The 12880-nt window shown below is 35.0% G+C and overlaps 1 protein-coding gene and 1 pseudogene across 3 annotated transcripts; both read right to left on the bottom strand.

The window, feature by feature from the left end:
• Nucleotides 1-251: 251 nt before the first annotated feature.
• LOC110602689 lies at nucleotides 252-1069 on the bottom strand (annotated as a pseudogene).
• A 1484-nt stretch (nucleotides 1070-2553) lies between these two features.
• LOC110601811 (probable starch synthase 4, chloroplastic/amyloplastic) lies at nucleotides 2554-11960 on the bottom strand. 3 transcript variants are annotated; one of them, XM_021739138.2, is made up of 17 exons: nucleotides 11463-11954; nucleotides 11054-11378; nucleotides 10629-10682; nucleotides 10238-10319; nucleotides 9008-10070; nucleotides 8883-8934; nucleotides 6958-7080; nucleotides 6800-6875; nucleotides 6544-6728; nucleotides 6253-6447; nucleotides 6098-6169; nucleotides 5372-5581; nucleotides 4743-4868; nucleotides 4061-4210; nucleotides 3712-3773; nucleotides 3545-3620; nucleotides 2554-3292 (listed from the first exon to the last, which is right to left on the bottom strand). In XM_021739138.2, exons 1-17 carry the CDS (start codon nucleotides 11612-11614, stop codon nucleotides 3113-3115), a joined length of 3183 nt encoding a protein of 1060 aa, XP_021594830.1. In that variant the 5' UTR covers nucleotides 11615-11954; the 3' UTR covers nucleotides 2554-3112. The 3 variants fall into 3 exon arrangements, with proteins under 3 accessions (XP_021594830.1, XP_021594829.1, XP_021594831.1); XM_021739137.2 differs by having other exon boundaries at nucleotides 11054-11381; nucleotides 11463-11953; XM_021739139.2 differs by lacking the exons at nucleotides 2554-3292; nucleotides 3545-3620; nucleotides 3712-3773; nucleotides 4061-4210 and having other exon boundaries at nucleotides 4753-4890; nucleotides 11054-11381; nucleotides 11463-11960.
• Between the last annotated feature and the right edge of the window lie 920 nt (nucleotides 11961-12880).

Here is a 12880-nt window from a genome sequence, read left to right as displayed (position 1 = left end):
GAAACCATTTACAATCTTGAACCAAAAGACTAAAAGGTAATAAATTATCTAACAAAACATTGTTAATGGACACAATAAAAACCTGAGTATCTGATTCGAAAAGAACTCGATCCCATCCGCACTTTTTAATCCAGCTCAAAGCCTCTCGAAAAGTCATTGTCTCTGCAGACTTAAATAATAAATCAAATTTAAGTTATTTTAGAGTTGTATAAATTTTGTGTGCAATTAATGAAAGCTAATAATTTTTGTTATCAAGATATCAACTGGCATCAATTTTCTTACTTACCCATTATAGTCGACTAAAGCGGTTTCAACTCTCTGCTATAATATTTTAAAACAAAAGCGGTTTCATCTATTCTAATAATAAATTTTCTGCTCCACTAGTCACATTCTAATGTTTTCTCCATTTTGGCATAAAGCACTCAGAATATTATAAGATATTTCTTCATTTTCTAGGGACGAAATTTGTGACATGAGGCTAGGCATTGTTGTTGACAGGATCAGACCAAGTTCTCCAACGGTCCCTTTCCTGTTACAATGGTTTGAACAAAGAATCTGAACATGGAGAACACCACTTGAATTGCCTAAATGGCTAAGATGTTTTGTGTATGGATCAAGCTTGGGTTACCCAAGTAGTCAAGACCACCCTCAATGAAGATCTGAGCTCCTGCCTTGAACCACACAGTCTCACTGAACTTGACTCCATTGCGGGCCAAGAGCTCAGGGAAGACACACCCAAGGGCTGCAAGCATAGCTCATCTACAGTGGATCACTTCAAGCTCACGGTTCTTGGCAATGGTTTTTAGGTCAGCAGAGAGACCAGCAGTATCCCAGCCATAGTCACCAGAGATCAATTCACCAGTCAAGTAGGATGGGAGCTCACCTGAGAATGGACCTAAGTCCTTAATACGGTTTGTACCATACCATGAAGTTCCAAAAGAACCAGACTTACCGGTAGTTTTCCTCATTGAAACACGGTCATTGCCCATGAGCTCAGGGGTGGAAGGGGTGAGTTTCACCACATTGCCAGCGAATGAGGGGAGGAAAGCGTCATCGTCAAGGCAGCCATTGGTAAAAATATAAGTAATCATACATTGTACTTGGTGAATATTGGTTTGATTGGAGGGTGCTTATGGGCTTGCAGGTGGGTTGTATTCTTATCTTGTGAGATCTATAATTAAATTCTTATTGGTTGATATTTACAAATGTGATTTCTTTTCATCAATCTCTGCCGTTAACCTTTCAAATAAGGAGAAATAATTTTATTTGCCACTTTAAATTTTAATAAAATTTGAATTAGTGAATTATTATAAAAATGATTACAATTTTCAAATGTATGATTAATATATATACACACACGAAACTTAAAGCCAAAAAAATACTTCCACCTCTATACTAATTTAGGATCAAAGAATTAATTTTTTTTATATAAAAGGATCAAAGAATTTAATTTTATAAAATATAAAGGTATTTTAATTGTATAATTTTCAAATAAAGACAAATTAATATTTTTTTAAAAATTTAAAAACTTAATAATAATTTTTTTATTTATTTAAAATTAAAAAAAATTACCTAAATAATCTTAAAATGTTCAGAGCAAGCCCCTTGGTCCTTGTGTACATCCGTCCTGATGTTCGGATTCTTTATTCATGCCATTATAACGGGAAAAGGACCATTGAATAACTTGGCCGACCACCTTGCTAACTCCTAGACCTACGCCACAAACTTCGTCCCTGGGAAGCGAGCTTGGAAAAAAGGAGAGCTTTTATCTTTGAACTTCGAGTTGTTGGGTTGTGATATGTAAATTATTGTGATTTAATTCAAAACATAATGTGAATTTTGCATGCTAAAAGTGCATCTTCTCTGCAACTTTCTTTCAGAAAAACCTGTCATCTTCTGCTCTGAAAGAATAAATTTCAGAAAATTCCATGAAACTATGAAATAGTTACAGATAGTTAGAAATCAAATCGTCGTTACAGTTCTCAAAATCAGGCAGCGTAACACCATTCATGTTAACCAATAAGAGAAAAGGTCAAGGTTATTTAGTCCTTGTTTCTTTTTTTATGGTTATGTAATGTATTATTCCATTGATAATCATGTTTAGGAAAATTGTATTATATGTTGTATGATTTTTGGTGATTGAATTCTATAGTTATAGAATTATGCAAGCTCATAAATTCCCACCAAATTGGTGATTTTGCATTGTTCTAAAAAATTTGTTTCCAGTTTTGCATATATTTTGTATATGAACAATTTATCCTTACAATAATTATTTATTTTAACTTAACTAAATCAATCTCTTCAATTTAATAATCACCACTATTAATATATCTTGTAAATGTTATGTACTCATGTTATTATTAAATATTTAATAATATTTAATATATAAAATATGATTTTTTGAAAAGAAATTAGACAGCTTTTTGTAAATTGAAATAATTATAAAATGTGCATTAAATTATTAAAAGTGAAAAATTAGTGATTAAATTGCATAAAAAATTAATAAAGAAATTTAGATAATTTAATTATTATTTAGAACAACAGTACACAATCAAACAAAAAAATAATTATTATAAAACCACAGTCAACTATACAATTTTTACAAACGTTGTACAGTACAATACTATATAAAACCATACAATGGAAAAAATACCATGAAAATCATACATTAATGAAATCATGGAAAAACATCATCCAAACAGGGCTTTTACACGCTTCAAATGGCTGAACAATGCACCCATTTGGAGCCCTCTTCTAAGGATGGAAATTAGCAAGTTTCAGAAAATAAATATACAGTAAATTGATCAGGATAAGATGAGCCTAGAATACGGAAAAGAATTGGCAAAATCGACTGAGAATTTTCCCCACCATATCTTATTTTGATGTTATGAACAAAAGAATTGTTTGGCCTATCCCTCTGTTTTCACCTATGCAATCCCCTTGTGTGCCCTTCCAAAAAAAAAAAAAGACCGATACAGGACTTTGTCAATTTACTATGCGAACGTACTTTGACGGCGTGGGTTTCTAGTTCATGGCCTATAAATTCACATTTAGGAATCAAGCTAATCGTGTACAGATCCTTGGCTTTCCATGAAAATGCCATTTACCATAATTAAGACCTACTTGCTGCCGCTCTTGCTCTGGCCACTGATTTTGAGTAGAGCTCCTCATACTGTGATGCTGAAGATTCCCAACTAAAATCTATGTCCATGTCCCTTTGAACAAGCTGCTGCCAGCTCTCAGGATCGTTTCTATAATGGTTAAATGCACGTTCTAAAGCACTATTCACTCCCTGCAAATGTTAGTGAAACATTTTGAACCATCAGAATAACAGTCGTGATGAGCATGTTAAATACAAATCTGACAAATCAGAACAGAGGAAGAAATTAAAAGGTCCATTATGGGTTATAATTGTAGTTGTATTGTAGCTCATGCAGCCTGCAGGCATATCTGACCGGTGATCCTGGTAAATTTCATTAACTCAAAGCCTAGGGTATAGCAACGTAATTAAGATAAAAATCAAGTAACCAGCTTAGTCAATTACCTGCTCATCAGGATTCAAGAATGTATATCCATTTCGAAACTGAAGAGGAATTGTGTCATCATCAACATCAAAAACACTACAGGGGAGAGAAAAAAAAAAGAGTTAATGAATCATGATACTTCCAAATAATTTCAGGAAAATTGGTGAATATGCAAAAAGTATGTCACCTATCATTTAGACCACCGGTTTTTCTTGCAATGGGTATGGAACCATATCTCATTGCTATCATCTGCAGAAAATTATAGATGCAGGAATATAGACATAGAAAAAGAATAATTAAAAAGCAAACATTTGGAACAGACAATAATATGCATAAAATCTTATGTTAAGTCACCCCCAAGTCCTGAAGCCCCGAGAATTATCCTACAAAATTAATTTATGTTCACCAGGTCACTGATTCAAAGTGAGATCTATGAAGATATTACTTCCAAATCCACCAGATATCATTGGACTAGGAGTGAATAGTCGGTTATTTGCCATTCTAGAACAATTGCATAGGCAAGATTGATAGCTTACCTGTGTAAGGCCACAAGGCTCAAAGATAGATGGGATGATGAACATGTCAGATGCTGCATAAATGGAATGAGCGAGAGATTCATCATACTTCAATACCAGCCGAATGTGCTCATGATTCTGAAAGTGATTTGCAATACCCTCAAATTCCCTCTACAAAAGAAATGAACAAGTAAACTAAAAGTATACTCAAGAGAATTGAATCATAGAGCAAGCTTGGAACTGACAGAGGAGTTGGAAAAGAATGGTTAAGTAAATGAAAACCAGTGCTCGTGTCCATAGGTGTGCATTCACGAACTCACATGTAGATTTCATAAATTCAACTATCTGAAAATATATTTGTTTGTCCACATAGCAAGCATGTAACTTCCATTTCGCACAGTGATCGAGACTTTTTTTTCTTTTTTCAAAATACTGTCCTAGATTCTCCAAGTAAGGCAGTCAATTGAGATGCTTTTTCTGTTTTCAGTCAAGTATCAAAAGCACCTTGAAAGTAGTTTTTGGATGCTTTAGGAGGAAGCAACCAGGGGAATGCATTTTCCAAATGCAGGTCAACAGAAACTCATCATATTCTTCATATGTGTGTGTGTGTGTGTTTGTTCTCAAAATCCTCTAGACAACATTATATGCAAAATGCAGAGTATTGCATATTTTTCAGTAGCGTAAAGAGAAAACAGAGGGTTACCTGTATATGTGCAACTGGGCTTGAGCCAAGAAGTAGAAATTGTCCTCCCAACTCCAGCGTACGGTATATTGCATGTCTAATAAGATGTACACCTTTCTGTGGCACCAATCTTGTTATGCAGCCAACCTACTCAATAAAATATGAAAGACTTCTAGGATTGGATACACGTTGACAAAGAAAATAATAAATGTTCAAAATAATTCCAAATAAAGAATCAAATGACCCATTCATATAGGGTTGGCATGGTTTTGGCATCCCACTAAGCTCCCTTATGGTACCACAACCACAATTTATCAATCACTATTAAAAAATAAAACTAAATATATATGTTTGAGTGCTTGAGAGTGTGAGTGTCACTATGTTGTCAATGCAAATATGAGATGACAGAAAACAGATAATGTTTAACAAAATAAGGTATTAAAAAAGCCACTTCTTGATAATACTCTTAACAGAACATGTTCAACATATATTTCCCAAGGTTAAAATGTCAAAGGATCAAGAGAAATATTGATTGATTAGGATATCAATGAAACATTGTTAAATTATACCCCATAAAAGTAGGCATTTAAGCACAACAGTTCCCTGAAAATGTGGAAGCAACTAATTTGGATCTTTTTAAGAAAGGATACCAGTGGCTGCCTAGCATCTGCAGTTGATAACCCAAGATGCTGCCTTGTAGCTATTTTGTTTTCTGCTTTTCCTTGAAGATCGTTAGCATTGTACTGGACTTCGAGAAGAGTATCAGTCGCAGGATTCCACACATCAGTATCAATACCATTTAGGATTCCAATGAACTTCTTGGCATGAAAGTTAAGCGTCGAATGGAGACCTTTTCCGCCCTGTAAAAGATGAATGAGGCCAATATTAAACATAACAGATGAAGAGCAACTACATGATGCCATACAAGAGCCATTCAGTCTTTTGCAATAAGTATATTTATCAACTGTTTTGCACATATGTATACTTTGAAGGAACTAGAACCAAAAGGTATCCACTAGCTAAAAGCAAAAATGTATAAGTAAAGTTAGTTACAGAGAAGCATCCACTGGCTAAAACCAGACAATTTTATACCTGCAAGTTAATTCTTTATAAGGCCTAGAGAAAACTACTTCTAGATCAATGATCAATCGCAAAAAGTTAGAGGACACAGCCATAAACTACATTCAACAATTTCTTGTGAATATTTCCATAAAATTAAAAGCCTTGATAGCCATCTGAAAGCCTAGATCATGATATTAAAAGGTTAATTCAATAATCTCTTGAAACTTCACCTCTCGGATTATTATAACATCTGTCAAAAATATGAGAGAAGCAATGTATCAGATAAAAAAGGACCTAAAAAGAAAAGTCTATACCTCAGAAGTCCGCACTTCTTGTGCATAGGTGGGTGATACTGTTGTCACAATGTTTGAGAACACCACTGCACCCTGGAAAACAGGGAAGTGAGAGCATAGGTGATGGACAATTCCAGGAAAGAATGATGCTGTACTTGAATAAAGAATTCCAATACCTTAATAGGATTGATCCTATCATGTGCTGAGTTGTCCTGCATTCTATCTGGTCTGTTTAGCTGCTGGACATCAAGTCCACAAGATGCCAATTCTGATGCTGGTGCACTCCCCTGGTACTCAAAGTTGTGACAGGTAAAACATATTCTAGCTGAATTCAATCCTTTTGGGGCGTATATATCCCAATAAAGTGGTGCCTGAAATAGTAAAACGAGAGTTTTCATAGTAGTAAAATGTATGATCATGCGCCGTAAGAAAATTAAGGCAGAATTAAAATTTTAAATTAGTCATACAACAAAAGCTGTCTGCCAGTCATGGCAATGAATTATGTCTGGTTTTTTGCCAGCTTGAAGAAGCAATTCAAGTGCAGCACGGCTGAAAAATGAAAAGCGTTTGAAATCATCATGTTCTCCGTAGAACTGCCCTCTCCAAAAGAACTTGCCGGGGTGATGAGGCTCAATAAAGTAAACAGGAAGACCTGCATGATTGAAATTCACAATCAAGATGAATAGCTTAAATAAATTCTGGAAACAAAAACAAGTCACAAACCTTCAATGGTGCCAACCCATACTTCGTTTTTGTATAATTTTCCATCAAAATAAGATTCCAACACCACATCTAGGGCCTGTACAAGCCAACATATTATTTAAAAGGTTCATAAAACAAATATTCTTCCAGTGGCTACTCAAGGAAAAATATTTACGTACCCTTAAATTGCCAATACCATCATATTGCATGCAGTCATACTTTGGCAGAATAATTTCCACAAGATGTCCTCTCTTTTGGAGTGCTTTTCCAAGACCAGTCACAACATCTCCCAAGCCACCAACCTTTTAGGAAAAAATAATTCATAACTAATATTAGTACAAAAATATGGCAATGAGAACACAAGAAGAAAAAAGAGAAGGGGAAGGAAAAGAAATTAACTTTCCATGAACTCTACCAATATTCAGAATTATGCAAGCAGACAACCATCCAAGATGTCATGATCATAATCATTATTGGAAGAACTGACTAATACCGAGCAGAATTATAAATTAAACTAATAATTTTGTTTCACTGTACAGCTTGAGAAAATATGAAATTTGGTTATGTAACTCCAGCACAACTAAGCCTTATTACAACTAAATGGAGCTGGCTGCAACCAATCCTTGTGTGCATTCCACTTTACTAGGGGTGCTGTAGGAAGAGAAAATATATTGATGCAAACAAGCATTTAAGCTGAAAACTGGAGAATATATGACTCAATTATTTGCTTGAAAATATTGGCAAGGATGCATCAATATGAACCAACTCAAGGAACATCTGGATAATCAGATATGTCTAAATGAGCATGATGGAGAATATCAAATGATGGGTGTTCATTATTGAAATATATGTGCCAAGATCAGGAATTATGCAGAACTATGAGATTATTACACAGCCCAGAGGAAAAGGAATTTTCGAAGATCAGCCATTAACAATTTAAAAAAATTACAAAGGTCAGCCTCTAACAAAATGTGCACCTTTAAAATATCAGCGACGATAGTTTAACGGTTATTTATCAGAATATCAAAAGGGAGCTCAATCACAGCATCTCTCCAATAATGCAGGATATGAAATTTTAAGATAAAACCTCATATACAAGATTTGCAATTTCTTGTGTTAAAGATGAACGAAGAAAAAACTGGAGCACATGTAAATGGTCTTGTTATGTGTTCAGATATGCAAGGACATATATTTTTAGAGCACCTATGAAGCAAGTTCCCCCTGCCATGTGCAGATGCACGTGTACAAACACAAAAAACAAGGAGTGGGATAGAGGAAAAGCCTGCTCCATTGAGAAAACAGGATTGAATCACTTGATAAAATTCATGGCACCAATTACAACCAGTGAGTTCAGGAAGGCTATATGCAGAACAAACAATTGCACACACACATATATAATCAACATGGCAATCCAAGCTTTCTAGCATTTGGCTGCACTCCACTTGTACCTATAAGTGAATGCCAATCCAAAGAAGCTCAGGAAGTGAGCTACAGGCGTGCTATGTCTCATGTGTACATTGAAGAAGACAAAGAAGAAGAAGAAGAAGGTGTCCCTATAACTATTAGATTTCATGCAGTAGACATGAGAAAGTCCACGTGATGAATTATAAGACTAAAGTTCAGATCATCCAGGTAAACTTGCATCACCAGCAGCAACCATATGGGGAATAGGGGATACAGCTAATGTTGTCAGGTGGCTCAAATAATATGACAACTTAAGACCTTTATAATCATATTATGATTAAAGTTTGTGTAGGAGACATGAGAAGTCCACATAATGAATTAGTTCAGATTATCCAGATAAACCTTGCTACAGAAAAATCAAACTCTAAAGAAAAAAAAATCAACTCCATGGTTTGATAACTGAATTTTGTTTGTATTTGGATAGTTATAACATGACTGGCAGAACAAGAAGAAAAAGAAGACTGTAACTTATATTTGTTTCAAATAGAGAATATCATAAGAAACATATTTCTGAGACTTATCTCAAATGACATTGAAGAACTGCAAAGGAATTAGCAACATAATGAGAATTGAATAGGGATTCAAAATTAAAGACTTAAGTCAAAAAAGCAGAAACAACATAAGGCTAAGTTAAGCTCACCTTAGCAACTGGTGCCATCTCCGCTGCAATATGGACGACATATAATCCTTGACTATAGATCAAGAAAAAAGCATAAATTAAATAGAAGCAAAAAATCACTGAAACTTCCAACTAGAAGCTATTACCTTTTTGGTGATGATGTCAGCTTGAGAAACATAGAAACAGCTTCATGCTCATTCTTTTCCTTGCACTCTAAGTATATGTCATGAATACGCCTCTCTCTTTTCCATACCATATCTCTCAACAGTTTTGCATCATCTAGTGTTAGCTTCTTCTCAAGAAGCCAACCATCAATCATAAGCAATAAATGACTCCAAAATTGCCAGGGCATATCATCTACAGGTTCATCTAGTGCCTTTTTCTTGCTTTCTTCTTTCAAAGTATTAAGTGTATCTTGAAATTCCTGTATAGATTCTTGGTATAACTGAACATAAGAATATATTTCTTCATCAGATTGTTGAAGACGTTCCTCCAATAGTTTTATCTTTTGCTGCATTAGCTCATTATACTGCTGTAACTTTTCTGACGATAACTTATAGACGTTGGCCTCTTCCAAGGATTCTTCCAATTTATCAACCTTCTTCCAAAGATCTCGATTTTGCTGCAACACTAGAATAGCCTGATCTGCTTGCTTTGTTGCCTTATCTAACAATGCTTGCAAACTTCCCACCTTTTCCCACAAGTCTTTACATTCAACTTTCAAGCTAGACAATTTTGAAACATCTTCCTGAGAAACTGACAGTTTGGATTCCAAGTCTTTCACAGAAGACTCCAACTGCATGCATTCTTTCTCCAGTGTTATAACACGCTCATCTGTATCCTTGACATTACTAAGCTCCCTCTTAAGTGCTTCTATATCAGTCCTCAGAGATGTATTCTCTGCCCTCAATGAATTGAGCTCCTCACTAATGTTCTGAATAGTGCTGTCCTGAATCAAGGGGGCTTCCTCATTCAAAAGTTTGTTCTGATTCCCAACCCTGTAAGCCAGTTCGTTTCTTAGTTTTCCTAATTGGTCTTCCATGAGTTCTACATGCATCTTTTCTTGAGCAGCAACTTTCATTCTTGCATCAGTTTCTGCCAATTTCATCTCTAAAACGTTAATTTCTCCTTGTAATATTTCCTTCTCTGCAAGAATTCTTTCAAGATCTTCAAGTGCATGAACCCGAGCTTGATTGAGAAGCAGGATATCTAGCACAAATTGGGCAGTAATAAATATATATGTGCATGCATCTTTGAATAAAAGACTAAAAAATGATACTATAAATATTTTTACAAACATCTTTCTTCAAATGGCCATAACGAATAAAAACATGGATTGATAAAAAAAATAAGAATATAAAAGAAAGGGATCCTACTTTTCTCAGCATTTCTTATCATGCCTATCAAATCCTCAAGTTGAAAGCTTGACAGTTGTTCTCCACCATCTTTGTTTAAGACCTGAGTGATAGAATAAATAAATAAAATCTTTAATGAAGTTCGTGTCTTCCCACTTTTGTATAACTAGACATGAGACAACTAAATCTAATTCAGGGACAAATTTAACTATAGACATAACACAAATAACAAATTAACATATATATCCAGACTCTAATGAACTGAAGTTCAAGCAACAGTGTTCAAACTTGAATTTTGCTAACATGGATACATGCCACAAGTACAGCGGGACACGGCCATTTAAAACATTTAACTGCATAGGCAAATCCAGATTATTATTTTCTTTTTATCTGACTCGGTAAATAGGAATACCAAAGGTTTCATTTCATCAGGAATACTAGAAAGCTTCTCTGCTCCATCTATGCCCTGTGAAAGAGAAAAAAAAAAAAAAAAAACAATTTCAGAAACATCTCCAGACTTCTCTGAATGAATGCTCTTAAGAATTGTAATTTAGTAGCAACTTACTGACAGAAAATATAAAATAAAGAAGAAGAAAAACAAATCATGGTCAAAAAAATATTGGACTAAGACGATCCGCCACAAAAAAGTCTAAACATAATTATTGCTTTGAGAAGTAGCAACTTAAAACATGTCAATTTGGAAAGATTAAAATGACAAAATAGCGTAACCTCATTTATACCCGAAATAATAATGTATTCCAGACATAGTGCTAAAACAAAACTACATTTGCACAGAATGAAGCTGCAAGAAGTTCAGTACAAGTCAATGAACAATACCAAAGTTTTCATTTCCTGGGTGAGACTATACAAATCTTTTGCACCAACATCTTGAACATGTTCCATATCTACATTCCTCTCCACATCATTTGCACCCGTATGCTGAGCATGCTCCACATCTACGCTAACATCGACGACTTCCTCATTACTCTCAACATCAAGATTCAAGCTTGGGACACTATGCACCGCTGTGCTCTCAGTTTCGGAATCATTATCATCATCACCAATATCATCACCACCACCACCACCACGCGAATGAAAACCTACGGTATTTGGAGGTTGTTCAGGAGAGGCTTTCTTGAGCTGCTGTCTCTTATGCTGAGAGCTACTGCACCAGAGATCCATATATCACCAATTAAATCAATAAAACTCCATAGTCCCCGATCGAATCCAATCAATTAAGCATTACCTCAAATTGCGCTGTCGCATTTTGCAAGAAGCAGGAAGCAATCGATGGGAAGGCAATAAGAATCGCGTAGCTGTCTGCTTATTAGTGTCAAAATTATAGTTCAAAGCTGTGAACCCTTGACTCAGAAACCACGTCGATAGCTTCGACGCCATTGTTGATCCACACGAAGATGACAAAATTGAAAACAAAAATCTCTCTCTCTCTGTCTTTGAACGCAGGTCTTAACTAATTATCCATCTCCCGCTGGAGTTTTCGAATCTCCTCTGTTTCAAGGGAAGTTATGACCATCCGTGGACGTACGGACAAAACCAAGCAATATATCTTAATCGAACGGTGGAGAATGACGGGCCCGACGGAATGGGGACGGAAATCAAACGTGTCCGCTTTTTTAGGTTTTTTTTTTAAACTAGCTTCCGTACACAAGAGTTTTCCTTTTCACTTTTGACCACAAAATCGGAAATCGGAAAATTCTGCGTGAAACTGGGACGACGATTGCTTAAACGTCATGCCAAGTTCTTCGAGTTTGGACTTGAGATTGACTATATTTGGCATGGTCTTATTTTCTTTAAAAGAATTAATTATGAATAAAAAATATTTATTAATCATAAAAAATACATAACAAATTAAAGAATACATGTTGTACATGCTATTAGCTCCATAAAAAAATAAAATAATTCCAGTCAGGTGAATATTTATTTCAAGTAAAGAACCTTATTTATTTCAAGTAAGGAATCTTCTTGGTTCAAATAAGGTTTTTTAAGCATGTAAAAACTCAACCTTTTTTTGTAAGGATAAGGTCTTCTGCTTGTCTTTATTTGGTGATGAGGAGGATGCATGACGAGAAAGGTGAGGCGTTACATTGTTTTTTTTTTTAAATGGAGGATGGGGGAATTCGAACTTGAGATCTATCAGGTTTAACCGGATGCACTTACCATTAGGCGTTATATTGTTTTTGTTATTATCCTTCTGTTTATTGAAATGTACTTATTCTACAAGACAGATATTTGACCCATTTATGGGTCTAAAACCGTTGAATTCCTTCTGAGATCTGCTGATCAAGTTTAATTTAACCACATTTTTATTATATTTATTATTGTTTAATTACATATTTTTCTAACTTAATTTATGTTTTTGTTATGTTTTTGTAGAAAAAGAAGAAAATGGAAAGTTTGAGAAAAAGTACACAAAAAGCTGGAAAAGTGATTAGGTCAAAGTGATTTGGCTAAATCACCCACAGAAATCAGAAGCAGAAAGCTAAGGCAGAAATCTGGAGGCAACACACAAAAATGATTTGGGCAAGTGATCTGCTCAAATCACTCGCCCAAATCACATTGACGCAAAGAGACAGCAGAAGCGGGAAAAGTGCAGAAAACTGAAATTTAAAAGCAAAGAAGTCCAAATTCATTTCAAACACCACC

This window comes from Manihot esculenta, chromosome 15 (genome assembly GCF_001659605.2).
Source record: "Manihot esculenta cultivar AM560-2 chromosome 15, M.esculenta_v8, whole genome shotgun sequence".
NCBI classification, from domain to species: domain Eukaryota; kingdom Viridiplantae; phylum Streptophyta; class Magnoliopsida; order Malpighiales; family Euphorbiaceae; genus Manihot; species Manihot esculenta.
Note: the sequence above shows the minus strand (reverse complement) of the source record. Positions and strands in the feature narration are given on the sequence as shown.

Excerpts from the sequence above, each read along its gene's own strand:
- LOC110601811 (XM_021739137.2), bottom strand. The coding sequence starts at position 11,614 with ATGGCGTCGAAGCTATCGACGTGGTTTCTGAGTCAAGGGTTCACAGCT. Across the intron at positions 3,774-4,060 it reads AGCCTTGTGGCCTTACACAG|ATGATAGCAATGAGATATGG; the intron begins GTAAGCTATCAA and ends AATTTTCTGCAG. Across the intron at positions 3,621-3,711 it reads ACCGGTGGTCTAAATGATAG|TGTTTTTGATGTTGATGATG; the intron begins GTGACATACTTT and ends TCTCCCCTGTAG.